The sequence below is a fragment of the Oryx dammah genome, unplaced genomic scaffold (assembly GCF_014754425.2).
Source record: "Oryx dammah isolate SB20612 unplaced genomic scaffold, SCBI_Odam_1.1 HiC_scaffold_13, whole genome shotgun sequence".
NCBI lineage: Eukaryota > Metazoa > Chordata > Mammalia > Artiodactyla > Bovidae > Oryx > Oryx dammah.
In genome coordinates this window covers 16710400-16738022 of record NW_024070197.1, presented here as the reverse complement: position 1 = coordinate 16738022, position 27623 = coordinate 16710400, and the positions used below count along the sequence as shown (strand labels likewise).

Sequence of the window (27623 nt, the reverse complement as noted above, 5' to 3'; positions counted from 1 at the left end):
GGGCGTGGGGCCTCTCGGCGGCCTTCCCGTCCGTCAGATGTCAGGTTCCTCGCCACCGAGGCCACACTGGTGGGTCTTCTCCCCGAGCACTCGCTCTGCATTCTGCTTGCGCCTCTGCCTGCTTCCGACCAGGGAGACGGGAGTGCCAGGCAGAGTTACCATTTATCTGAAAGTAGTCCTTCCCTTGACATTTGTTTAAAACTGAATACTTCATCTGTGCCAGGCGCAGTCCTAAGTGATTTACTTGCGTTATTTTGTTTAATCATCGTTTAAGAGAGGAGATTACTGTCTCCATTTTCACCCAGCACGGAACCTGAGGCTCCTTGCTTGCCCGAGGTTACCCTGCTGGAAGGTGGCCTCAGTGGGCAAGGCAGGTCTGCGTGAGGCCCCAGCCACAGCTCTTGTTTTCCGCCCAGAGAAGGTGAGCAAAGGTGTGGAGGTGCGCCGTGTGCACAGGGTGGGTGGTGTTGTGATCTCCTGAGGACAGACGACCTGAGCCCAGTGAGGTCAAGTTCATTCAGAGCCCGCCCAGGTTGGAGTGAGAGGGTCTTCTGCAGTCTCGTTTCCCCTCCAAACCGTGGTGGTGGGGTCAGGGCCTTTGCAGAGAGACTAGGTCCCACCCTTCCCAGGGATGGAGTGGGAAGCCGCCGGTGTGGATGCGGTCCCAGGTGTGCGAGTTCTCGGGATGCCCAGCTCTGTGGCGGATGTTTTAAAGCATTCCTGTCCACCTCCCTCCCACATTCAATCCCACAGCAAATACAGGCGGTAGATTCTGATAAGTCCATCCTACAGAGTAGGATGATGAGGTGTAGGTAGGCCAAGTCACCTGGTTGCAATCCCAGAAGTAAGCTGAGGGGCCGGCACTCAAGCCCTGAAGGATTACCTCAGGTGTAACATAGGCTGATGGAGAGAGGTGCCCTCCCTGCAGACCAGGTGCCTAGATCTCGGCCCAGAAGCACTGGGGGCTGGGTCTCTGGGAACTACCCTCTTGTCCTCAGCTGGGGATGTGATGGCCAGTCTGCTGCCCCACTGCATCTTTCAGGAGCAGGGGATAGCAGAGGCCCGGCATCCCCTGCCACTTCCTGTCCCAGCCTGGCCTGCTGCTGCCCAGGCCCAAGGCCACTGTGCTTTGGGCATTCTAAAGGCATGTGCGACATGAGACTAAATTTCTACCGCCCGGGAGCACACACACATATGCACGTAACATCCGGCAAGACCCCCAAATGATTGGAGAATGCTTTCCGAGATGCCAAGGGCTGTGTGTGGTGGTGAGGGCAGGCAGGGTGTCCGGGGAGGAGAGGACCCCGGGAAGCATGGTGTGCGGAGAACTGAGCGCCTGCTGTGTACTCCAGCTCCACAGGGTCACCACCATGAAGCCTTGCGCTGACCGTGCGTGACTCGGGTGGTGTCTTCGCTGCCACGTTGCAGATGAGGAAGCGGGCGTTTGGAGGGTTGGGTAACCTTTCCGCAGGGGTGGTGTAACCAGCAGCCTGGCCCCAGTTTGTCCGAACTCAGAGCTGCTCGGGGGAAGGAGCAAGGAAGTGAGGTGGGGAGGCGGATGCGTGCGCACCTCGCAGAGAACCTGCTCCAGAGTAGCTCACGACTGCCAGGAGGCGGAAAACAGCACGCAACTGTTAGGAGTGAAGCAGAGGGACTTCCCTGGTGGGGGTCCCATGGCTGAGGCTCCACGCTGCCAGTGCAGGGGGCCTGGGTTTGATCCCTGGTCAGGGAGCTAGGTCCCGCATGCCGCAACTAAGACCTGGCAGAGCCAAATAAATAAAAATACTTAAAAAAAAAAAAAAAGGGAAACAGTGGTCCTCTGACAGACCTGCACAGAGGAGGGGCGGGCATCTGAGTCAGGATCGGGGTGGGGCAGGCTGGCCAGCCTGGGTGGGTGTCCAGGGGGGCTGATGCTGGGGGAGGGGTGGGTGTGGACCGAGGGACAGAGGGGACAGCCGCGGGCAGGTTTCTGTCTCTCCGGGGCAGTGGCAATGGAACTCTCCTTCCTGTTGGTGGGAGGCGGGTGGGGTACCCTAGCTGCCTGCAACCCTCCCCCTTTCTTCGGGTTTGGAGGGAACCCTTGCTTGCACCCGCCTAGTGGTGTGTTAATTAGACAGCTTCTTTGTCTGCGAGGGGCCTCGCATTGAGTCTCCCAATGAGCTGTTCTGGTGACAGTTGTCAAAACACATGGTGTTTGGCCAGTGTCTTCCTGGAAGCCCCTCGCCCCCCACACGGCCTCTGCCCGCACCCGGGCGCAGCGCGGGCTCTCTCGTGCATTCCTGGCCGTCGGCCCAGGTCCACGCTGGGCCTGCAGGCTGGCGGGAACAGGGCAGGGGACTCCCGTGGGAAACAGGCGTGGGCTTTTTCCCAGACCCTGCTGCTGGGGCTGCGTGGGCCGGTCTCCCCGGAAGGTGTCTGGACACGTCCACCTTAACTGATGTGACGCACTTCCCTGGCGCTGGAGTTGATGACGACAGGCCCCAGCCAGCAGGGGGCTGAGCGCCAGTCAGCTTGATCGCCATGCCCGGGCCCCATTCTCCGTAGTTCTCTGCTCTGGTTCAGGACTTGGGCTGCCAACGTGAGTTCCAGTCCACGCTCTGCCACCCATTATCCCACTGACCATTATCCCGGTGGTCTGGGAACCAGCCTGAGCCTCAGTTTCCTCCCATCAGCCTGCCTGGGTCGCTGTGGAGATAGGCACCAGTGTAGATAGAGGTTGGGCCCTGGGCCTGACCCCGGGCGAGGGCCCCATGATGGCCTTGTTGATGCAGAGTCAGCGCCATGGCCCGGCCCTCTTGCTGAAGAGCCCCGACAGCCACACTGACCCTCCCGGCCACCCTCTGTTCTGCCTCCCCAGACCTTCACAGCCTGGTGCAACTCCCACCTGCGGAAGGCTGGCACGCAGATCGAGAACATCGATGAGGACTTCCGAGACGGGCTCAAGCTCATGCTCCTCCTGGAGGTCATATCAGGTGAGCCCCAGCCCCCCACAGCAGCCCTGCAGGTGCCCCTAGGACTCCGCCCGCCCTGCACATGGCTGCCAGGCAAGAGCAAGGCCTCTACCAGCTGCAGCCACACTGCACCAGCATCGGCCTGTTCTGGGGAGCAGCGGGGACCCTAAACCTCCCCCCTCTCTCCCTTTCATGGTGTTTGGCCCTCAGGGGAGCGGTTACCTAAGCCGGAGCGGGGCAAGATGAGAGTGCACAAAATCAACAACGTGAACAAGGCCCTGGACTTCATCGCCAGCAAAGGCGTCAAGCTGGTCTCCATCGGGGCGGAAGGTGAGTCTGGACGGGGCCCGGAGCAGAGTGGCGTTGGGGGAATTCTTCGGAGGCCCAGTGGTTAGGAGTCCATTTTCTCACTGCCGAGGACCCGGGTTCAGTCCCTGGTCAGGGAACTAAGATCCTACAAGCCACACAGCCAGGAAAGAAAGAAAAAGAAGTTGTGTTGGTGGTCAAGATGGGGGTGCCAGATACACCAAGTGGTGACCACAGTGTTTGCCTTCGATGTGGCGTTGGGTTCACAACCCACCCCTGCTTTCCTTCCCCCAGAGAACAATCCAGTCCAAGACCAGGGAATCTGGTTCCCCCGGTCATGAGGGGCAGAGGGGAGGAATGGCTTTGCTCGGACCGTGGACACCTCACTCACCCTCCCGGTGCTGGCCTGACACGTGACCCGCCGTCCCTGAGCCAGGACCACCTTTGCCCTTAGGTCCCCCTGGTGTCCACGGGCAGGAGGGGCTCAGAGGAGAGGAGGACGCTCGCGGCCCGCTGTCCGGCCTCTGGGGCAGGGAGCAAACCTTGCTGGCTGCATGCCCTGGGAGAGTATGGCCTCTTGACGGGGCTCCCAGGATCCCTCTGGGCCCCATGTGGATGCCCAGCTGGCACCGTGACCTTGTCTCTGGGTCCTGGCGGGAGCAGCGCCGTGCCCTTGCTCCAGCAGCTGGAGCTCTTGTCTTGAGCTTCCCAGGTGCCTTTCGAGACTAGGCGAGGCCTGATGGAGCCCAGAAGGTCCCCATCAGCCTGGGCTCACAGTCTTGCTCATTAGTCAGAGCAGGGTTTCGTACATCCCAACATCCATGTTGTCCCAGCTTTTAGAAAAACAAAAGAAAACTAATTGCTGTTAATGACAGGGCTCTGAGAGTCTGGCTGAGACTCCAGGCCAGGAATGCACGTCCCGTGTTCCAAGGCTCTGCCCTGGCCCGGGCCCTCTGCAAGGAGGGGTGCCAAGCTTCGCATGCCACGGTCGAGGTGGTTGGTGTTTGTTTAAAAAAAAAAAAAAGCCCGAATTCAATCAGGCCCTGAGATTTTTCTGTCCTTGCATGGATCTTTCCTCCTGGCTCCCCTCCAGCCTCCTGCTTCTCACAGCTGGATTTTTTTTTTTTATTTTGCTCAAATGCTAGCCTGTAAACACAGACAGGGTGAGAGAAGACCCATGGCAGTCATGTTTTCATTTGGAGAAAAACTGAGTCTAAAAACATTCCCTGTTCATGCCCAGACCGCTTTGCTCCCAACACCCATGGCCTTCGGGCCTCTTGTGGGCAGCTGGCCGGAGCCATTCTGAGATCTCTGGGGTACCTGAGAGCCCTGATCTAGACCCCCACCCACCCCCGACTCCCTGTCCCTCCGCACTGTCTCGGCAGCTGCGGGAACATGACTTCCTCGTGGGGCTTGTGAGTGGGGTCAGGAGGCGGAGGCACAGCTGCAGGTCCAGGGAGCAGCTGGTGGGTGTGTCATGAGAGCGGCCACCGTCCCCCTGGTCACAGGGACTCTCTAAGCCCTCCGTGACCAGCGTGCTCAGGCACCAGCTGGGAACGGGCACTGCGGCCGGCACCCAGGAGGAACACAGCGTGGATTTCCTGGACAAATCCCTGCTCTCACCCACGAGAAGGCTCGGCCTAGTTTCCAAGCCTGGGGTTCTCTGCCCTGGGAAATGTGCAGACAGACACCGTGTCCTTCCCCTGCCTTCAGGCAGCCAGCTGCATGTATTTCCTCTCCCCAAACCCTCAAACGGAGAGCTCCCCTCAGCCGGCAGCCCACAGCTTCACTGGGGGGCGCCTCTCCGGTGACTAAAGAGCCCCCCACCCCACTTCCTCCTGGTGAGTGTGTCCTCCGGAAAGGCTGGGCCCCATCCTCTGGGGGACCGTCGTCCCTCCTCCTCAAATCAAGCTCACCTAGAGTTTTCTGTCATCGAGGCCAGTGACCACGGTCTCTTGAGGCATCCCTCCGTTCTCCCAGCCTCCCTCCTGCATCTGGGCTGTGAGAGGCGTGGTGGGCTGCAGGCCTGAGAGGACCGCCACAGGTGTGTCAGGCCGATGGGCTCTGGTCTGCGGCTGCTTGTCCGCACTTGCTCCACCTGGCCCCAGACCCCAGGGTGCCTGAGTGTCCAGAAGTGGTTTTTCTCCAAGTTGCTGAAGCTGAGGAACGCGTGGTCCAGACCCTTCTCTCTCACCCCCAGGAGTCTGGGAGAGTGGTTTTTGGTCAGCTGAGGAAGCGCGAGCTTGGCAGCTGGCCCTTGTACCCCCTGCTCCCCACCTCCCACAGCTCCACATCTCTCTCTCTCTCTCTCTCTCTCTCTCTCTCTCTCTCGCTGGGCCAGGTGCTGGGGGTGCAGGATTGACGGCAACGCAGACGAGGAATAGGCAGCTGCTGCTGCCACTGAGTCACTCAGTCATGGCCAACTCTTTTGTGACCCCAAGGGCTGTAGCCCGCCAGGCTCCTCTGTCCATGGGATTTCCCAGGCAAGAATCCTGGAGTGGGTTGTCATTTCCTTCTCCAGGGGATCTTCCCGACCCAGGGATCGAACTCATGCCTTCTGCTTGTCAGGCAGATCCTTTACCACCATATCAGCTGGGAAGGCAGACAAACCAGCCAGTGTGTGTGTGTGAAGGCAAGAGCAGGGGGCTGGGGAAGTCAGGGAAGCTGGGAGGTGACGTAGAAGCAGAGATATAGAACAGGCTGGGAAGGACCACCAGCCTTCTGAGGAAGGAGGCAAAGAGTGCACTTTGTGGGTGAGATCCTTAAAGCAAGCAAACGCTGACTCGCCAAGAGGGCGGAGCTTAGAGAGTGCTGGGGAGGGAGCGGCCGGGTCTTGCAGAGCAGGGCTTGTGAGCCCGCCTCCAGCACACAGGGTTTGTTTCAGGCACGGTGGGGCCTGAAGCAGGCGCTAGACACAAATCCGATGCACCTGTTAGAGTGACCCCCCTGCTGCGTGGGAGTGGATCACGGGGACGGAGGAGGCGGTGCATCGAGATCTGGGGGACACGACAGTGGCTTGGACTGAGGTGGCAGGACTGGTTGTTGGAAGGAAGGGGACAGACTCTCAGCAAACACTAGCATGGCCTGTACCTGCTAGTGGGGGGACATGCCCGTACAGGGGTGACGGGGCCCGGAGGCGCAGGCCCTGCAATGCCTGGGAGAGTCCTTTGCACTGGGTCACGAGAATGAGCTCCCCGGAGAGGAGGAGGCCTGTGTGGCTAAGAACACGTGTGCGGAAGGAAGCCTGAAGGTGCCAAGGGGCGGAAGGTTTTGGGGACCACGCTTCCTGTTGAGGGACACCTTCTCCCAGCGCAGGTGGTGCAGGACAGGCCTGGGCAGCTCTGTCAGATGACGGAGTTGAACTCTAGATGGTCCTGGGGTGTCACCCTCTGGCTCTAACAACCTTCTCACCCTCTGCCCCTTTCCCTGTGTGCAGAGATTGTGGACGGCAATGCGAAGATGACCCTGGGAATGATTTGGACCATCATCCTCAGGTTCGCCATCCAGGACATCTCTGTGGAAGGTGAGAGCCGAGGGCCTGCTGACTGGCAGAGAGCAGCCTTTTCTCTCAACCCCAGTGCCACCCAAGTTTGGGGGACTTGGTTAGACTTTCCGGTGTTTTGTCTTCATGCCTCGAGGCTCTTTCCTGAGTCTGGACGTGACTCCTAGGGCCTGGCCCTGCCCAGGAGTGCTGGGTGGAGGTGCTGGCCCAGGTGCAGGTGAGGGGGGGCCCGTGCAGCCACGCCCTCTCAGTGGACCCTCACAACACCCTTGTCTGGTGGGCGTGACCACACCATCTGACAGTCTGGGAGTAGACTCGAGATAGAGTCAGGCCTGGCCTCGTTCTCCGGGGCGTCAGCACCCACGTTTCCACTCCACCTCCCACCCTCGGACTTGGCCTCCAGGGTCCAGGCCAACACAGGGTGAGAAAAACCACGGGGCCAGCGTGTGGAGGGGCTCCTGGTGACAGGCCAGCGCAGTGACCAGGACACACGTAGGACCTGCCCTCATAGCACGCCCAGACTGCTGAGGACAGTCCACGGGGCGCTGCCCATGGGGAACGGAGGGACCTCCTGGGGCCCTCCCACCCCGCTTCCTCAAAGCTGCGGCCGGCCCCTGAGCGGGCAGCCTGTTCTTGGGGCCTTGTTCAGAAGCCGGGGCCTGCATCAGGCGCTTGTTGGCAGTGTGTCCTGCCAGGCATAGGCTTTGGGGTCAGAAATGGCTCGAGTTCAGGCCCTGACACTGCCCTGTCACTGTCACTTCCAGGGTGACCCCAGGTGAGTGACTGCCTCCGGGGCCTGGGGTGCAGCTGGGATCCAGAAGGGGCACCCACACTGGGACTGCCCCGTCCAAGGGCCTCTTCTCCCAGCTTGTCTCTGCCTCTTATGCCTGAGCCCCAAGGGTGACCCACCCGCACTGGGCGCTGTGCCTTTAGCTGTGAGCCTGGGCTCACCATCCTCATGTGTTCTGCAGAGACCTCTGCCAAGGAGGGGCTCCTCCTCTGGTGCCAGAGAAAGACGGCTCCGTACAAGAACGTCAACGTGCAGAACTTCCACATCAGGTGAGCGGCTGGTGAAGAGCCTTGCCCACATCATCCCCACGCTGCTTCCCAGGACTTGAGATGCTGGCCGGCCCCATCCCCACCCCTACTCTGGCCCTCTTCCTCTGGTTTTGCCAGGGTCTGTGAGGTGCCAGCTCTCAAGAGTGCCCCCCGCCACACACTGGCTTCCATGAACCCCTGGGAAGGTCCCTGCGTCCCTTGGGGGAGGGGGCAGTCAGCTCACCGTCCCGGGCTGAAGGCCTTACGGCCCAGCACCTCTGGGAGGCCCTGTAGAGTCTTCTTTTCCAAGTCAGGTAACTCAGAAGCAGCAACAAAGCTCTTTCTTTGTTTTGACCTCTCAAGAGGGACCTGCCATCCTTAGTGAGTTTAGTGTCTGGGGAAATGTGCCCTGTGTCTATTAGAGGAACAGGACTCAGCCAGAATAAGCCTGCTCTCCTCGGGTCAGGGCAGAAAATTAGTGTGTCCACAAGGCAGGCATGGTCAGTGGGAGATCTGGGAGTATGGCACAGCCTGGGGATTAGGCGTGCAGGCTTTGGGGGTGGCCTTGAGATCAGATCTGACATGACCGTGACTTCACCCCTCTGAGCCTCTGCTGTCTTCCTGAGGAGGATGGTCCAGAGAGAGGGCACACCTAGGGATGAAGAATGGGGTTTTCCAGCATCCACAGAGGTCCTGCTGTGTCCTCGGGCTCCCCAGGGCCCTACACTGGCCCCTGGGGACCATTGTGCTCAGCCGTTCATAGCTTGCAGTCCCTCCCTTGATCTCCGCATCTCCTTCCTTCCCAGCTAGCTGGTCCTCCGTGCACTTCTCATTCATTTATGTATTCAGTCACTCAGTACCTATGAAGTGCCTACTCTATGCCAAGAGTGGGAATACAATAGCGCCAAAATCAAGTCCCTGCCCTTGGAAGGTCACACCTCAGCCGGAGGACTAGTTGTTCACAAAGGTGTAGTTCACAAAGGTGTGAAGGAACCAGCCTAATGCCAAGTAGTGAGAAGGGCCAGAGAAAGACAACAAAATGGGGTAAGGTATCATAAGGTAACCAGCAAGAGTGTCGTGGTCAGAGAGGGGTCTGTCTGAGACGCCATTAAGCTTGACCTCTGGAAGAGCCAGCCCTTAGAGCAGCGGCCCCCAACCTCTTTGGCACCAGGAGCTGGTTTCATGGAAGACAGTTTTTCCACGGACCATTCCTCTCTCTCAGGGTGGGAGGGGGGCATAGTTTTGGGATGATTCAAGCCCATTCTATTTTCTGTGAACTTTATTTCTACTGTGATGCTGCCACTGACCTGACAGGAGGTGCCTGTGTACAACCCAGCAGTTGGGGACCCCTGCCTTAGAGGTTCTCAGGGAGGGAAATGTGACCAGTCTGGCCTGTGACCAGCTGTCACTTCCCTCTGAACAGAGCCCCTCACGCCAAGCCACACCCTGGCATTTAGCCAGCACACCGGTCAGGTCAGCCAAGGTGCAGAGGGCCCACAGTGCAGGCCTGTCTGGCTCAGTGGGGCCACGCACGGCAGTGCTCAGCGGGGCACAGCTACCCCGGTAACGAGCAGTCATAAAGCGCTTGTCACGTGTCAGGTATCGGTCTAAGCCTCACACAGTTACTCATCCCTCACAACAGCTCGATGAAGTGTCGGCACTGTGTTATCCTTGTTTTGCAGATGTAGAAACTGAGGTAGCAGGAGATGAGGGGACTTGCCTAAGGTTGCACTGACAGCGGAAGGGGTGGGATTTTCCCCCAGACGGTCTGGCTCCAGCAGCCAGGCTCACCGCCAGCTGGGCACACACTCTAGACCACCTCACTGAGTGGGAGGTAGTCATTCCTGTGTGCTCACGGGCCATAGCCCCTCATAACCATGGGGGCCCTCCTCACAACCTTGGCCTTTCCATCCCCAGCTGGAAGGACGGTCTTGCCTTCAACGCCCTGATCCACCGGCACAGACCAGAACTGATCGAGTACGACAAGCTGAGAAAGGTATGCATCTCTCGCTCCCCTCAGTGGCCCACAGACACCCCAACTCTGACCCTGACTCTGGGCCACTGCCCCCAGCGCTTCTGTCGCTGGTGTCCAGAGCTGAACTCTGTGCTCTGAACCAGGGGGCCCCTGTGCCAGCCATCAGGAAACCCCAGGCTCGGTGGCTAATCTCGCCTCCTTTGCTCCCCTTGGGACCTGTCCCCTTCTCCCTCCTTGAACATTGCAGCTGCCAGGGGTTATGGGAGATCTTTCCGGCTCCCCTTCCTTTTTACTTATTACTTACGACTTTATCAGGGCCTGGTTGTGGCAGGCAGGCTCCTCTCTAGTGGTGGCGTGGGGGCTCAGTTGCTTTGGCACACAGGATTAGTTGCCCCTTGGCATGTGGAATCTTAGTTCCCCGACCAGGGATCGAACCCGAGTCCCCCTGCATTGGAAGGCGGATTCTTAACACTGGACCACCAGGGAGGTCCCCAGCTCCCCTTACATAGCCCTCTAGATTCTGGAAGCGTTCACGCTCTGCCCAGTGGGGAGGGGTAAGGAATTCTGAACCATCACGGGGGTTACCCATGCTACAGAAGGAAGGCGCTCCTGAGCTGGCCTCGTAGGGCAGGGCCTGTGGGGGAGGCAGCCTAGGGCCAGAGAGAAAGAGCATCATCCCAGATGGGGGCCCAGATTGGGGGACAGGGGTGCCCAGGCCTGTGTTCAGCCCGCTCAGGCCACAGCCTCTAATCAAGTAATCGAATTGGGCTGTAGCTAGAGAGTGGGAGAGGCCCGTGAGGGAGGGTCAGTGTGAAGTGGGCTCCCATCCTGTGAGCTGGGCTGAGCTTAGAACGTGGAGGCTTTCTGCTCCCCATCCCCATGCCCACACCCCAGTGAGCTCTCAGGTCTGGATCAGTGTTTCAGGGCAGAGGGTCTTAATCTGGGACCCAGGGATGGTTGGAAATTCTAAGGAAAGAGCACGCCTGTGTTTTTTTTTCTGGAGGAAAGGTGCACAGTTAGCCCCCAAAGATTTACAGCAGTGCTCCTTTATCCAGGTGTGTCCGCCCTGCCCCGCCCCCACCTCCCTGCAGCAGCACAAGTGGCTGAGAGCTGCCTGAAGGAGCATTTCCAGTTCTAGCCCTCCCAGGATCCCTCCCTTCGGGGCCAGCCCTTGTTCCCTCTGCTTGTGCGTCCTGCCCCTGACCATGTTTCTCCTCCTTCCCTCGCCTCCCTCCCCCAGGACGACCCCGTCACCAACCTGAACAATGCCTTCGAAGTGGCTGAGAAATACCTCGACATTCCCAAGATGCTAGACGCAGAGGGTAAGTACACCCCTCTTGTTCTGTCAGCATGCTGTTCTATGGGCATGTCTTGGGGTGACCTCGGAGCTGGCGGAGCCAGCCGGAATGCCTGAGCGAATCTGCCTGAACCGGGAATAATGGTGTTGTCACTCAGGGCGCCCAGGCTGGAGCAGCCTGGGTTGGAGTTGGTGGGGAAGGGGTCTTTGAAGGGACCAGCTCTTAGGGCCACCCCTGGGGCCTGGGCCCCAGCCCCCCAGCCATAACCCTTCCTGACTGGTCCTGCCCCTCAGTCACTGGGAGGGTCGGCTCCTGTGAAGAACCAAGGCCTCCACCTTCCTGCCTGCCACAGGCTGGGGATCTGGCGCCCACAGATGGAGTGTTGTTTTCCTTTTCCGGCTTTGCTCCATTTCCCAGCCACGCACCACCCCGGCCAGGACCCCCGCCTCTGGCCTCTGGCGGCCCCTGGGGCTGACCGTCTAGCAGCCCCTTGAGGCCGTTCTCAGAGAGAGGAAGTGGCCTCGTCTTAATTCCATTTCCCACAGCCTTGGCCTTTCCGGTGACCATGGGGGATGGAGGGGCCGAGGGGCTGGCCAAGCCCACTGGAGTCGCCCAGGGTCGTGGAATCGGCTCCGAGGGTCCTTCTCCCAGGACTCCTGCTGTGGCCTGGGGAGCCCGTGCATCTCCGTGAGCTCCCGTCCCCACCCCGGCTGGGGCAGTTTAACCCTTGTCATTCACTTACAGACATCGTGAACACGGCCCGGCCCGACGAGAAGGCCATAATGACCTATGTGTCCAGCTTCTACCATGCCTTTTCGGGAGCGCAGAAGGTACCGGGCAGGGCCAGGCAGGCCCACCTCGCCGCCACCGCCCAATGCCGCTGCTGCCTCTCTCCTCCCGCACTTACCTCATTTCTCTTGCAGACGACAGTGGCCTCTCTCCAACTGGAAGCCATCCCCCCGGCTCCTTGGCATCACCACCCATTTACCTCTCTCTGCTCGTAGTATCTCTCGAGCGCCTCAGAGCTCACCCCCCTACTTCAGTGCCAGCACTGAGAATACATACAGCCAGTGACCGAGCCAGGCAGGGCCCCTGCCCTCATGGAGCTTACATTCTAGTGGGCGAGACAGACAAGGAGCAGGCCCACAGAGAAAGTAACGTACATGAGAGGAGTAGGAGAGAGCACAGACCGCCCGGTGGGAGGCACTGGGCTCCTCACCTGGGGCCGCTGGCTGGGAGAGGGTGATGAGCAGGTGCTGCTGGGCGAGGAGCTGCGGACAGTGTTCCAGATAGAAGGGGGAGCAAGTGCAGAGGCACTGAAGGCATCAGTGGCGGGGCTTATCCAAGGAATGGCTGGGGAGGAGAGGAAAACGAGGTTGGAGAAGGTGACAGAGACCTTCTAGAGGAGACATTGAGTCCTGGAGTTGGGGTTTCATTCTGAGACCCCAGGAGATGATTAGGGGTTTGTGCTCAGGTGGTAGGTGGTCACACAGGACATGGGTCCTGCGTATGTTTTCAGAAAGATAAAATAATGCAAGCCAGATCCCCCAGCCCCAGCCAAGGCTTCCTGGCTAGTGTGTCCCAAACCTGGGCCTGGTTAGGAAAGGAATCTGTCCCTTTCGGATGTACCCCCTTTCCCTCTGCGAAACTTCGGCAAGACGCGCCCACGTAGGCTGGAGCCGGGGTCTGGCTTCCAGTCCAGAGCCAGCGCTATCCTTCCCGCATGAGCCTCGGGCCCGGCCTCGGCCACCCTTCCTGCATCTTTCACTGTCTCCTGCCTCTCTCTCTCTCTCTCTCTCTGCGCAGATATTGTAGGCACTCTGAGGCCAGATGAGAAAGCCATCATGACTTACGTGTCCTGCTTCTACCACGCTTTCTCAGGGGCTCAAAAGGTGAGCTGGGGGCGGGAGCACCTTCACTGCTGTGGCTGGAGACTCACCCTCGCCAACCTCCTACCCCCACCACCATCCCACCATCCCAGTGTCTGGGCTGTGGCCTGACGACTGACCCAGCCTGGAAGGTTCTTGTGACCCTGAGCCTCTATGGCCATCGCCCAGCCAGCGCTGGTCCAGGGCTGAGACACCACAGACAGTCCCACGAGTCCCTCCATGGATATAGCCCACCCTGTGAAGTGGCGGCTGGTCCCGGTTTCTCTAGACAAGGCAGTCGAGTCCCAGTATCACCTCAGACAGCTAGGCACAGCTGGGGCCTGTGCGCCGGCTCTCAGTTGTCCCCCTCTTTCCCTGATCCATGCCCGGCCGCCCGCCTGCCGCACTGGCCATGTCCCCACTGGGAACGCTGGCTCTCCTGCCCTGCTCTGCAGCTCCTTCCCCCAGCAAATGCCCCAGGACGAGCCCGTCTCTGATTCCAGGGGCCCAGGTCACCAGGCCCCTGCCCCCCACAGCCCCACCACCACAAGCAGGGAGTCAGGAGTGTCTGTTCCCCGGGGTGGCCCTCCCTGAGCCCGGCCGACCTCTCAGCGGAGCTGCCCCTGCTGCCTGGAGGCCTGGACACCTCTGTCCCCTCCTCCTGCCTCCTGGGGTGCCTGGTTTTGGCCTGCAGTGTATTCCTAGCAACTTGATTCTGTGTCCCGCTTAGCAGTTGGGCAGAGAGAAGACCAAGAAATAAGCTATTTATTGAGCACTAACTGCGTGCTTCCCAGGTGGTGCTAGTGGTAAAGAACTGCCTGTCAGTGCAGGAGACATAAGAGACATGGGTTCAGTCCCTGGGTTGAGAAGATCCCCTGGAGGAGGACACGGCAACCCACTCCAGCATTCTTGCCTAGAGAATCCCGTGGACGGAGGAGCCTGGCGGGCTACAGTCCACGGGGTCGCACAGAGTTGGACACAGCTGAAGCAACGTAGCCCGCCCGCAGCTGCGCGCTAGGACCTCCTCCAAACACTCCATGTGCACGGGCTGCCAGCGGCCCATGCCCACGCCAGGAGTGGGCAGGCCCCGTTATCCCCACTTACAGGAGGGGGACACAAGTCACAGGATGCGGACTTTGACTGCCGCCTGCCTCCGAGCCCCAGGTCCAGCAAGGCCTTCCTGAGGGCAGTCTGCCAGGGGTCCCTGCTCTGTCGCCGCTCAGCAGTGTAACCTCAGAGAGGACCCTCACCTCCCTTCTCCCGCGTGTAAAATGGGGAGCAGACCAGCGCCCTCCTCAGGATCGTCTGAGGATGAAATGAGCAGGCGAAGGGCTCAGGACGGCGTCCGGCCCCATGGGTGCCCCGGCACACGTCCTGGCAGTGGGAGCAGCCTCCGCAGCATGTGGCTGGAGTGTGTGTTTGACGTGTTCTCCTGGTGGTGGGGAGGTGGGGGGTGCCTTTGGCACAGGCAGAGAGAGTAAAGGGGACCCCTCACCCTAGAAGGAAAACGAGGTTGGGTGGAAGATTCCTGGCCACAAACCCCGACTAACAGCGCGTTCGCTGTGGGCCTCCACCCTCGCTGCCACCACACTGCCCTGAAGGGGGTGTCTTCTCTCTGCCCAAACTGCCCTCTGGTGCTTAGAGCAGTACTCCAGGGTGGGGGACCAGAGGCCTGGAGGCATCTGTGGGAGGGGATGCCGGCCGGAAAGCCCAGGTCAGAGCATTTGGGAGGGGTTTTTTTGGTGTTTTTTACCCCTCGGGGTTTGGGATCTTAGTTCCCAGACCAGCACCCCCTGCAGTGGAAGCAGGGAGTCCTAACCACTGGACACCAGGGAAGCCCCAATATCTGGCAGTTTGTGAGGGAGCTGGGCCTCTCTCATGAGGGAGGAAATAAAGGCCAGCCTCTGGGGAGCTGCTGGCCACCAGGGACATGCAGAATACAGGCCTCTCCAGCTTCCCCCAGCCTGTGTTTACTTCTCAGGAGAGCCCTGTAATGCTTGCGTTATTTCCACCGTCTTTTCCCCAGAGGCTCCATCAGGCCTCTTAAAAGAGTGCTCTCTGGGTTTTGTTTCATTTCATGAATGCAGGGCAGCCCTAGTCCTCACCCCACGTATGCCCGTCCTCTCCTGATGGTTTATTTCTACTCACGAAAGCATCTGCTCCTTGTCCTTTGCTCGCTCATTCATTCATCAGCTCTGAGTCCCTCAAACACGCCAAGCCTCGAGCCGGCTGCCAGGAATTCAGCCTCAAAACAAAACACTCCTGCCCATCAGCCCGCACCTTCGCGGGGCCTGCCCGGCAGGGTGGAGCTAAACTTGGGGTGCCGGCCTGGTTGTCTCTCAGGCTGGGGGTCAGGACTTCCCTGAGCTCTGCTTCCTGCGCTCGCTCGGGGCTGGGCGTTCACTGGCCAAGGCCTTCGCGAGCCTCCCCTCTGGGGTGCGTTGGCGAGTGTCCTGCAGCCTGCAGCAGGTGTGTGCGCGTGTGCGTGTGTGTACACACCAGCGCAGCTGGCCCTCCACTCCCCTCCCCACCTGTGTGTGGAGGAGAGAGGCGGGTGTCAGCGGGGCTGGAGCCATCCCCAAGCCTCTCTGTTTTCCTTCCTCGCCGCTCTGTAGACCCTCCTCACTATTTCTGTTCCTGTTCTGTTGCCGTTTTCAACTCTTCTTCTTGGAGGCTTTCTGTGCTTCCTGAAAGGTACCTGGTCTCTGTGTGCCATCCCTCACCCTCCTCCTCCTGTCCTGGCATTCCGCCCCCCACCCCCAGCAGGACCCCACCCTGTAGTTCGGGGCAGACTAGTCACTGTTGGCACCGCTCCCCTCCGCCCTGTGGACCGGGACCTCTGCCCACCTAGCCAGCGGCAGCCTCCTCCAGCAGGGGGGTATAGAAAAGGGGCCAGACATGCTCTGCTCATGCACCAACCACCAGCCTGCTCTGGGGGACACTGGCACCCCCTCCTCTGCCCACACCCCACGGCTCCCTGGTGCAGCCTCCCTTCCCAGCCAAGGGGCGGGTCCTTCCAGGGCTCAGCTGCGTGGAGGACCCTACTCAGCCTCACCCAGGCCTCCTCTCTGTGGTCCTCTTGAGTCCATGTCCCCCACATTAGGGGACTCCCCACTCCACTTCAACACTTCCAGGGTCCAGGCTGAGAGGGCACGCGGGCCCGCCCCCCCGAGCAGGGGCCTTAGCAGTCATCTTCAAGGACCCCAGCAAGGCCTGTCGGAACTCAGCCACTCAGGGCACCCTCTTGCTGGCTCTGTGCTTCCTCTCCTCCCCGCCTCGGGGCCTTCTGTGTGGGCCACGGACGTGGCAGCTTTCAGGGGACCTGCGTGTCAGGAGGGAGGGTCAGCAGCCCCCAGGCAGCCCTGACTGTATGCGCTTCCCCCCGCCCCACCCCGTCCCCCGACCTAGGCTGAGACCGCTGCCAACCGGATCTGCAAGGTGCTGGCCGTCAACCAGGAGAACGAGCACCTGATGGAAGATTACGAGAGGCTGGCCAGCGACGTGAGTGACCCCTCGCCCCCGCCTTCCCCCGTGGGCCCCGCCAGAGCTGAAGGATCCGTCCCCTCATTACCCTTGGCCCAAGGCCATATGACACCTGCAGAGGAGAGAGCAAGGATGGCAGCGAGACCTTCTAGAGAAGGTCAGAGGGTTACAGAGCAGAGTTTGACCACACTGATGCTCATGGTTTCACAGGACTGAGGGTCAGAGTGATGTGCCACCGTGCTTACTGGCTCCTGGCACCTCGAGCCTGGCTTGCTGCAGAGATACCTAGGGACAGTTTTTCCCACTGCATTAGAATAAGCTGGGGAGCTTTTTATTTTATTTTATTTAAAAATCTGTTGGGCACGCCATGCAAAAAACATCTTAGTTCCCTGACCCAGGGATCAAACCCACACCCCCTAGAGTGGAAGCACAGAGTCTTAACCAGTGGATCACCAGGGAAGTCCCTTTATTTAAAAAAAAAAAAAAAAAAGGAGCTTTTTAAAAAGTTCCCACCCCTATGCAAAAATTCCTGTCCCCGTGTCCCGCACACAGAAGCCTGATTTGGTAGGATGGAGAGACACCTGAGATCCGATACAGCGACAGACAGGATGGCTGCCACGGCAGGTCCCCTGTGAGGCGGGAACTCCTGTTACCCTCTTGGCATCTATGCTGCCCAGGAGGAGCCGTTTGACTGCTTTTCTGGATCAGTGTTCCCCAGACTCTGAGATTTCACAGACCAGGAAAATTTGGGAAATATTTCCAGCCCACCCATAGCGGCACCAGGCACCTGGAAGTGAACACCGTGGAGACCTTGGGCCTCAGTTTTCTTGTCCTGCTTGAGGCTGGCATTTGGGACCCCCTTCCGCAGGCATATCTCCCTGCACCGTAACTAATCATACTCTCCTGGGATTGTTCTGGAATGTCCAGTCTGTTTGCTCGTTTGTACCTGGTCCTCACTCCATCAAAGACGAGTGGCTCATAGAAGTACAGGTCACTTTCTTTTTTCAATTGTGCTGTCTAGTTTTCTGTGCCCAGGCCCTCCGCCTGGCACCGACCACCCGAGTGAGCTAGGCGTGTGGCCAGCCCTGCCTTGGGGCGCAGCGAGGTTCTCAGATAGTGGTGCGTATGGTGACAGTGGATTCTTGTGCAGGCCTGATGGGGGAGGTGCCCCCACAGGGACGTCTGCATTGAGGCCATCCTGCTTAGAGGAGGGAGGGAGACCAAGAGCAAAGGGAGAAGCAGAAAGTAGCCAGAGAACAGCACTGTGGTTCCGGCAGGAGTGATACTCCCAGAGTCCCTGGCCATGGGATGCCCATGGGGAATCATGGAGAAGTCAGGCTGGACGGCAGGGGCGATCCCCCAAGATGGGGTCCTCGAAGATCCAGGTCCCATGTGCCCACGCGCTGGAGGCAGCCCTGTCAGCTGTCGGCGGGCCCCCTGCCAAGGTTGCCCCAGCTTTCCGTGGGCCCACAGCTCCTGGAGTGGATCCGGCGCACCATCCCCTGGCTGGAGGACCGCGTGCCCCAGAAGACCATCCAGGAAATGCAGCAGAAGCTGGAGGACTTCCGCGACTACCGGCGGGTCCACAAGCCACCCAAGGTGCAGGAGAAGTGCCAGCTGGAGATCAACTTCAACACGCTGCAGACCAAGCTGCGCCTCAGCAACCGGCCCGCCTTCATGCCCTCCGAGGGCAAGATGGTGTCGGTGAGTGCCAGGGCCCAGGAGGCCTGTGGAGCCACAGAGGCCCCGTGAGGGGTGGAGGGGCAGCTCCGGGCCACCCTCGGGCCTGCACAGTCTGTCTGAACTGGAATGCGCAGATCCGGCTGCAAGGCGCATGGGGCGTACACTTGACACTTACCTGTTTCATGTCCCCGCATCACTCCTCGGAGTTGTGCTCTCATCCCAAGACCACACCATAGTTTGGAATCATTTGAATTTGGACCCTCATTTGGCTGGGACTCCCAGACCTCCAAGCGCTTGAGATCCCTTCCCAGGAGAGGGTGATGGTCACTGCACAGTCAGCTTCTGACTCCCATTGCACCGTGGGGGCATTCATTCGTTCCTTGTCACTCATTCGTTTAATCGGAAGGTGTGGGCCGCACCTGCCTCGTGCGGGGCCCTGTGCAGGCAGGCGGGCACAGCAGAGCAGAGCAACATGAGACCCCGGCCTGCTTCTCTGCCTTCTGGGAGGCACTGCCCTGCTGGGTGCCCCAGCCCCCATGTAGCCCCGCCCTCTCCTGCCCCCACAGGACATCAACAACGGCTGGCAGCACCTGGAGCAGGCCGAGAAGGGCTACGAGGAGTGGCTGCTGAACGAGATCCGCCGGCTGGAGCGGCTCGACCACCTGGCAGAGAAGTTCCGGCAGAAGGCCTCCATCCACGAGGCCTGGACCGATGGTACAGCCCTCCCTGCTCCCGTCCTCCTTTCCTGGCTCTCAGACACACGCATGTGCTCACACATACACACAGACACACACACAGAGCCCCTACTGCCTGTGTGGGGTTTGTCTGTTTCTTAGGCTCCCTTTTTTGCTGCCTGAGAACCACGTGTCACAAATGACACTTTGGGTGCATCCAGCCCTGAGCAGCAAGGAACAGCTTGGGGCCAGGTCTCCCCAGTCTGCTCTGGCCTGGAGATCACTCACGGGTGGGCGCCTTCCTGGGTCACTGGCGGCCGGTCATCTGAGAATGCAGCCCTGGGCTGGCGGTTTAGGGACGTGACCCCCAGGCCTGCCCATCTGCTCTGAGGATGGCACCCCTTCGGGCCAGTGGGGCCGGGGGCAGGCTTGCCCCGCTCCAGCAGCTTGGGTTCACATAGCCTGCCCTTTTGAGACCATGGACCTCACGCTGAAGAGCCTGTCCTGGCCAGCCTGGGATCCCGAGCACGGTCCTTAGACCAGGGCACGGAGCCACCTCCTGGCCCTGCTGCCCGACCTGCAGGTGCCGCTCACTGACCAGCCTTCGGTGTGGGCCCCCCATGGGAGCTCTTTCTCAACTCTGCCCCATCCAGTGCCTCCCGGGGGGGGGGCTTGCCCCTCGTGGGACCCCTTCTTCCAGAAGGGCTGCAGGGACTCCGGTTTCTCGGCAGCTCCACAGCTGCCTGTTCTCTTGGCTCGGGCTGTGGGATTCCATCACGTCCTGGCCCTCAGCTGGGACCCACACCAGGCTGAGACGCCAGATCCCAAGGGCCTGAGAGCCTTCAGGAAACAGCCAGTGCCTGGGAACGCGGAGGGCCTTCCACGGGGCTCCCGCCCTCCCGCTCTGGCCGCCTCCTTCCCGCTCCGCCTTGCCCTCCTGCTGCCGCTCTGCCAAACTGCTTTCATGGCTCCTTGCAGGGTGGCTCTTCCTCCAGCCCCCACCCACCCAGCCATTCGGTGAGCATGCTTGCATGCTCAGTTGCTTCAGTTGCTCCAACTCTTTCAACCCCATGGGCTGCAGCCCACCAGGCTCCTCTGTCCGTGGGATTCTCCAGGCAAGAGGACTGGAGTGGGTTGTCACACTCTCCTCCAGGGGAATCTTCCTGATCCAGGCATCGAACCCGGGTCTTCTGTGTTTCCCGCGTTGACCAGCAGGTTCTTTAATAGTAGCACCACCTGGGAAGCCCTTTGGCAGGCAGCCCCCATGGAGCCTGCCCACTTCTGCCGGCATGTGGACATGAGGCTCTGCAGGCTATGCTGACTGGGGCCCGTGTCACCCATGTCCCTGGCCGCTGCTCAGCAAATGGCCTCCTCACAGGAGCTCCTGAGGATCCTGGCCCTCCTGTGCCATGGGAGGGATGCGGAGCAGGGGGAGCCGGAAGGCCAGACGAGGACCACGAAGCCCATGCTGGGAAGCAGGTGCCTCCCTCTGCCTCACAGAAGCCACACTCGTGGGTTCTGCCCCTCGGACCTGAGGGAGGGGAGCTGGCGTGTAGTCCATCTGTTGGCTCTTCATTCATTCAGTCAACAAACATCTCTCAAGCCTCTTGGCTGTGCTCAGCAGTTTCCCAGGTGGGGAAAGGTTCCTGCCCAGGGAGCTCAGAGACCAACCAGTTTTGCCATTTCTCTTGTTAGAGGTCCCTCGTCACTTAAGTAGGATTTAGAGCACCCGTGTCCCCCGCTTGGATGAACTCCTATCATCATCTCTCTCCATCATCCTTCCTTGGTCTCTGAGGATCATCCCTGTGGATTTGCCTCCTTGGGGCCTCTTGTCAGCCCTTCAGCCTCTCTTCTGGGGCTCCAAGAGGCCTGGAAGAGGGTCTCCTGAGGCCGAGGGGAGAAGGGGTGATGGGCCCTCAGAGCTGCTTCCCTGGGAACCTGGCCGGCCTTCACCTGAAGGCGTTTAGAAGTGGGTCCAAGCTTCAGCCAGGGCCCAGCTGCTCCATCAACCTCCACATGCCCCGGCCCCGCCTCCCCTCAGGCACTCTGGCATCCAGCCCTTTGCGTCGGCCCGGAGTCACTGGGCAAGCCTGTCCATTCTCATTCCCGAGACCTGAAGCCTCCGTCCTCTGAGCCACCAATTAGGCGCCACAGGACAGACCGGCCCCCAACCCCGCTGTACCCCTGGGATCGGGTGGAGCAGGCTCCTTACCTGTGTGTGCAGCAGGGGCAGAGGACAGATTGAGCTGCCGCCACCCTATAGCCCCCTCACCATCCCCTGCAGCCTGCAGGAGTGTGTGAGCCTCCACGTGAAGGCTCCTCACAGGGTCTCAGATTGTCTGGGGAGAAAGCAAAAATGAGCGCCTGCCCTCCCTCCCTTGGCCTGGCTGCCCCTTGGCCCGGGTCCCAGGCAGCCCTGGCCGTGGCCCCCTCCTCCCCCTTCTTCCCCCTGGCAGCTCCCTTGCGGCAGCTCTGCTGAGGCAGAGAAGTGGTAACCTGCTATTTCTGGTTCCCACCCTTGGGAGAAAGCGATCTGGAGAAGGGAATTGCAAGCTTGCCTTTGTGGTTGGGCCCACTGCCCCGGGGCCGGGGCGGCAGGGCCCTGTGGAGTCAGGCTCCCAGGCTGAGCTGCCCCCTGCCCGCTGGTTCGGGGCTCTATCCCTGGGATGGCTGCGGTGGGGTGGGCCTGGCTGGTGCCCACCCTTTTCGAGATCACCTCACTGGGGCTTTAGCCAAGGGCTGGCATTGGCCCCATTGTACAGAAGAAGGAGCAGGCCAGGAGAGACTGCCTGCTTGGCTGCACATGGCAGGCAGCAGTTGGGATTTTCTGGTGCCAGCTGAGGAGGGTTTGGTCTCTGAATGCGTTCTGGGGGTAGCCCGAGGTTGCTTTAGAGGTTAGGGGTCCCAGCATCTCCCCCTCAGTTCTCTGCGGTACTGAGTGTGCAGGGCTCCTCGCCTGAGCTTCTGTCCCAGGGTGTATAATTAGCCAGGCTCCGGGCCTAATAACAGTGTTCCTCCCTTCCTTCAAAGGGCCTGACACAGGCCCTGCCTCACTACACACAGAAAGCCCTTAGGGTAGCATGGAGCAGATGTGTGGTAGGACTCCCTCCCTGAGGGGGCCTGGCACTCAAGGGCCAGGGAGCAGGCATAGGGGTCAGGATCCTGGAAGAGCCCCAAGTCAGACTTCCCCTCCCTTCTGCACCCCTAGCCCACCCCGCTGCACTGCTGAAGCCCAGTTAGGCCTTCCGCAGGTGGATGCTGACGTTTCCAGCCTTGGTAGCACAGTCCAGATTCTTACCATCTACCAATAAAGGACTTCCCAGGTAGCCTAGTGGTAAAGAACCCACTTGCCAGTGCAGGAGACGTTGAGATGTGGGTTTGATCTTTGGGTTAGAAAGATCCCCTGGAGGAGGAAATGGCCACCCACTCTAGTATTCTTGCCTGGAGAACCCCACGGACAGAGGAGCCTGGTGTTCTACAGTCCATAGGGGCATAAAGAATCGGACACAACTGAGCGACAGCGTGCACCAATAAAAGACACTAAGTCTAGAACAGAGCCTGAGTTGGGATATCTGACTCGCCCCCCAACCCCACAGTGTCTCCCAGCCCCATCCAGGAGGTGTTACAGCTGGGCTTAGAAATAACCTGCGAAGGAGCAAGGGAAAAGGTTCCCGGGGTTTCCGGCTTTTGTGGCAGCATCCTCGCCAAGGCAGGGCATGGGGTCTGCACCCCACTCCCCTCCCTCTGGTCAGACACCCGCTCTGGATGCCCGCGACACTGTTGGGCAAGCACCCCTGCTCCCCGCCCCACCTCAGGGAAGGAGGCCATGCTGAAGCACCGGGACTATGAGACGGCCACCCTGTCGGACATCAAGGCCCTCATCCGCAAGCACGAAGCCTTCGAGAGCGACCTGGCCGCCCACCAGGACCGCGTGGAGCAGATTGCCGCCATCGCCCAGGAGCTCAAGTATGTGTGGGCTCACGGTCCTCCGCGTCCCTGCCAGCACCTGGCCCGGAGCGGTGGTGGGGCAGGGGTGGAGGGGTTCCCTAGCCCTTTCCACCCTCACCCCCTCCTTTCCGATGCCAGGAACGAGCCTTACGGGGTGATGCCTTTTGTCCGCCTGTCTTAACCCCAGATGAGACCCATAGTGGGATCTATGTTCCCCAGCAGAACGGGGGTCTCTGGCCCTCTGAGGTGGTGGGCGGCCTAGCCCACGGCCCCCACCCATGGCTCCCCGAGGGAATCGGGCTGCACAGAGAGCCCATTGTTCGGCCCGGCCCTTCCCTCTGCTGCTCAGAATACACTTATTGTAAGAGCTTCCAGGCAGCCAGTTCTCTGCCCTCCCCGCCCCACCCCAGTCAGATAAACTCGTGCACACAATTAGTACACTGAGTCTCCAGCACAGTGAAAGGGAGCCTTATTCCCCCAGCGGAGCGGCCAGCAACAGGCAAGGCCCAGGGAGCGGGAGGCCCCAGCCATTACTTCATGGAAAATCCACAGGCCCTGGAGGGGCGGCAGGGCTCCCAAAATAGCCGTCTGCTCAAAAATAGGATCCTTGGCTGGAGTCGGCCTTTCGACAGACACCTCCCGCCCTGTCACAGTCATCCCCGAAGTTCTGCCTGTTCCTCCAAGGCAGGGGCCCAGCGGTGAGGCCTGAAGGAGCCCCACGCCAGGCAGGGCCGTCTCCCTGACTCACTCCTTCCACACTGCCCAGCTGCTCTGGGGCTCCCCGTGTGCTCTCCCAGGGGCAGAAGTACTAGCAGGCACAGTCCTGGGTGCACACGCCCTCACTGGGCACTGCTGGGAGTCCTGCAGCTCCTCTAGGATCAAGCCCCCTGTACCTGGCACGTCCAGGCCGAGGAGAGTGAGGTCACAGATACAGACGCCCACCATCTGCAGGGGTTGTGGGGGTGGGACAGGCGAGCCCCTGGATGCTGGTTGGCAACAGACTTGCCGTCAGCGCTAGGCCAGCCCACTGCTCAGGCACTGGGAATGGCTATGTGAAACCCATTGCCCTGAGCCAGGGAGCTGACGGTCCCCCAGGCAGCTCTCTGGACAGTCGCCCTGAAGGAAGGGGGAGGGTTGTTTGGGGTACCGTTTGTTCCCCTGCAGATGAGGCAGAGGCCAAGGGCCGCCTGGGCTGAGCCTGGAGGGCAGCCCGGCTGAGCATCGATTAATGATAATGATGAAAGCTCAGGGCCCTCCATGTGCCAGCTCATCAGTCCCGTTGATCCTCTGTTACAGAGCTGGGACTGAGGCACACAGAGGCCACGGGGCCTGCCCTGGGTCACACCGCTAGGGAGTGAGTGAGATGCGAGTCGAACCCAGGCTGGCCTGGCCCCTTCGTGGAACGCTGCCTTGCTGCTTGCTTGCTCCCCTGGCCCCTGTATCCTGCCTGACCGTCTGGTCACCCTAGACCTGTGCACCGACTCCCTAGGAGCCTACTGCTGGGAGTGCCCAAGTGTGACCCCAGGAGGCGGCAGGCCTGGGGCTGATGCTCAGGAGTGGGGTGGTGGGGGCAAGAGCTATGGTATCAGCTCAGTGTTCCCAACCTCAATCAAGGCAACAGTAATACCCATTCCCTGATCAGCTTGTTTTTTATTTTCCTTGAATATATTGTTAGTTGCTTAGCATGAGATTGCAGGCTAGTCACGCACTTTTTTTTCCTAATACCCATAAAAACATATCCTTTAATAACTTCCTACTTTCACCCACTGGGCGCCAAGGACTGTTCTCAGCACTTCTCATGTGTTAAGTAACTTGGTGTCCTCACAACCCCACCCCCATCTCACAGATGAAAAAACCAAGGGATCCAGAGGGAATTCACTCGCCCAGGGTCACACAGGTTCAAAATCAGGAGCTGGAATTCACGCCTAGGGAACTTGGCTCCAGAGCCTTGTCCTCTAACCAGGGTGCTCTGCTAGCCTTTCTTTAAATGGAAAAAGCAATCCAGGGGACTTCCCTGGGGGTCCACTGGTCAGGACTCTGCTTCCACTGCCGGGGGTTTGGGTTTGACTGCTGATCGGGGAACTCAGATCCCACAAGCCACATGGCACAGCCCAAAAAACAATCCAGATAAGGCGTGGTTGAGGGTCACAGTCTGGGAGCCCTGCGTCAGCGGCTCTTGACAGGAAGCTCTGTTGTCCTTTCCCCACCAACCCCCTCGCCAGTTCCTCCTGCCTCAGCCCAGAGAGGTGGTGTCCCCCGGCACCAGGGCCTGGGACGCCTGTAGGCGGGCGGGTCCGGTCTCACCCCCCTCTGCCCGGTCCACAGCGAGCTGGATTACTACGACTCCCACAATGTCAACACGCGCTGCCAGAAGATCTGTGACCAGTGGGACGCCCTTGGCTCTCTGACCCACAGTCGGAGGGAAGCCCTGGAGGTGAGCGGTGGTGGGGGTGGGTGCCCTCAGAGCTTCCCAGACCCAGGCCCACCATGCACGGCCCCTGCTGGCCCACTGACCTCCCTCCTCTGTGCCTGTCGCACCAGAAAACGGAGAAGCAGCTGGAGACCATTGACCAGCTGCACCTGGAGTACGCCAAGCGGGCGGCCCCCTTCAACAACTGGATGGAGAGCGCCATGGAGGACCTCCAGGACATGTTCATCGTCCACACCATTGAGGAAATCGAGGTCCACCCCCGCTCCCCTGCCCTTTTTGGGGCCCGTGGGTCCTCTGGGGGCCGGGCTGCGCCCTCACCCCTTCTCTTCACGTCCCCCAGGGTCTGATCTCAGCCCATGACCAGTTCAAGTCGACGCTGCCGGACGCCGACAGGGAGCGGGAGGCCATCCTGGCCATCCACAAGGAAGCCCAGCGGATCGCGGAGAGCAACCACATCAAGCTCTCAGGCAGCAACCCCTACACCACCGTCACTCCCCAGATCATCAACTCCAAGTGGGAGAAGGTAGGCGTCACCCAACCGCCCACCTGCTGGCAGGCCGGGGAGGGGCTGCCAGGTGAAGGGCCGCCCCCTGACTGCCCCTGCCCGCATGCCCCCCAGGTGCAGCAGCTGGTGCCCAAGCGGGACCACGCCCTCCTGGAGGAGCAGAGCAAACAGCAGTCCAACGAGCACCTCCGCCGCCAGTTTGCCAGCCAGGCCAACATCGTGGGGCCCTGGATCCAGACGAAGATGGAGGTGAGGGCCAGTTGCCCCAGCCTTGCTGCCCCGCCCCCCGCCCCGCACCCCAAGAATCTCTTGGCAGAATTGAGCAAGAGGCCCTGCTGAATGGGAGGCTGCCCACCCCTGGCAGGAGGTCCACAGTGCTCTGTGGGGCCAGTGGACTGATCGGGAAGGTTATATCGATGGAAATGGCGGTGCCATCCAGCGCGAGACTGTGCTAGGGGTCAGGGAGAGGCGGTCTCAAGTCGACTCTGCCCTCAGCTGCTGCTCCGGAGTCAGGCACGCGTAACCTCTGCCCCTCGGTGTTACGTCCCCCTGAAAGGGGACGGAGACTGTTGCTTCATTTCCTCAGCGAACAGTTGGGCACCACCCTGCACCAGCCCCTCATGAGCTCCGCGGTGTTGCTGTGACCAGGGTGGTCCGAGCTCAGACCCTCACGAGCATGCGCGTCCCGCCCTGGTGGTCCAGCCCCGGGGAGGCTTGCAACCATGCCCCTAAGTGCCCTTCGGGTTACTGCTGACCGAGCGGCATCACTGAAACTCAACGACCAGTCTGAGAGGTCCGGGCAGGCAGCCCAGGGCATAGTGCCAGCCGCTGTGTTGGGGCGAGGCGTGGGGGCACTCAAGAGCCCGGGTTCTGAAGTGCGCCAGGCCTGGGTTCCCGGCCCGGCTCTGCCTCGTACTGTGATAAGCTGCCCTCTCCCGGCCTCAGTTTCCAGCTCTGCAGGAGGGGCTTGTCCCAGGCTTGGGCCTCACAGGGAGGGAGCGGTGGGGGTGGACCTGCGAAGCGCTGGGGCAGAAACTCTGATCACTGCTGCTGTGCTGGAGGGCGGGGCTGGGGGGACAGTCAGTGAGTGGCAGACCTCTGGGAGAGGACCTCCGGGACGGAGGCGGCCTCTCTGCCACCACCACTACCAATCCGGGGTGCAGTAGCCAGCAACAGGGCTCCTCCCGGTGGCTGGTGGGGGCCGAGGGTCCGCCAGCCCCAGCCCAGCGCCGCCCTCCTCTGTGCAGGAGATCGGGCGCATCTCCATCGAGATGAACGGGACGCTGGAGGACCAGCTGAGCCACCTGAAGCAGTATGAGCGCAGCATCGTGGACTACAAGCCCAACCTGGACCTGCTCGAGCAGCAGCACCAGCTCATCCAGGAGGCCCTCATCTTCGACAACAAGCACACCAACTATACCATGGAGGTGCGCCCTGCTCGCCCTGCCAGCCCGAGCCAGGCTGCTGCCTTCTTCCGACTGGTTCTTGCCCTGTAGAAAAGCCGGCTCCCGCCTCCTCTCTCTCCTCTTTCACCCTGACCGCAGAGACTGGATCCCATGTTCATGTTTTTTGAAGAGTTGACTTCCTTACCAGTACTCTCCCATCACCATGATAACACACATCTCAGGACAAGCTCCCTGGAGAGCCGGGAGGGCAGCAGCACCTGCCCCCTAGTATGGCCTCAGCCATTTGATCCTTTGGTTCTTGCTGGAGGGCGTGGATCCAGCCAATGTGTGCAGAAGTCCCAGTATCAGGGCTGGTTGCTGTCAGACTGGCAGCTTGAAATGATCCCCGGTGATAAGCCCTGAGACCATGCAAATCCAAGGGTGCCACTAAATAAAAGGAAGGGAGAGGAGTTTCCCCAGAAAGCTGGACAAGGGTTGCCTGGAACATCTCTGCAGAGCGCCCACGAGGACCCTGGCATGGCTGTCAGGCCCCAGCCCTTTGCTGCCTCGTGACCG

General features: G+C 60.4%; 1 protein-coding gene across 6 annotated transcripts in view; it reads left to right on the top strand.

Moving 5' to 3' along the window:
• Positions 1-27623, top strand: part of ACTN4 (actinin alpha 4) — a 73301-nt gene that overhangs the window by 41841 nt on the left and 3837 nt on the right. For 3 of the 6 annotated variants that reach the window (XM_040252865.1, XM_040252863.1, XM_040252861.1), the window contains exons 2-17: positions 2858-2972; positions 3162-3281; positions 6694-6780; positions 7731-7818; positions 9715-9793; positions 11013-11094; positions 11815-11900; positions 16347-16439; positions 17895-18125; positions 18671-18818; positions 22594-22744; positions 25052-25160; positions 25268-25408; positions 25498-25680; positions 25777-25911; positions 26910-27089. In XM_040252865.1, coding sequence (XP_040108799.1) covers positions 2858-2972; positions 3162-3281; positions 6694-6780; positions 7731-7818; positions 9715-9793; positions 11013-11094; positions 11815-11900; positions 16347-16439; positions 17895-18125; positions 18671-18818; positions 22594-22744; positions 25052-25160; positions 25268-25408; positions 25498-25680; positions 25777-25911; positions 26910-27089 — 2028 coding nt within the window. Of the gene's footprint in view, positions 1-2857; positions 2973-3161; positions 3282-6693; positions 6781-7730; positions 7819-9714; positions 9794-11012; positions 11095-11814; positions 11901-12876; positions 12963-16346; positions 16440-17894; positions 18126-18670; positions 18819-22593; positions 22745-25051; positions 25161-25267; positions 25409-25497; positions 25681-25776; positions 25912-26909; positions 27090-27623 lie in introns of all 6 variants that reach the window. The other 3 variants (XM_040252867.1, XM_040252864.1, XM_040252862.1) reach the window with 1 other exon arrangement.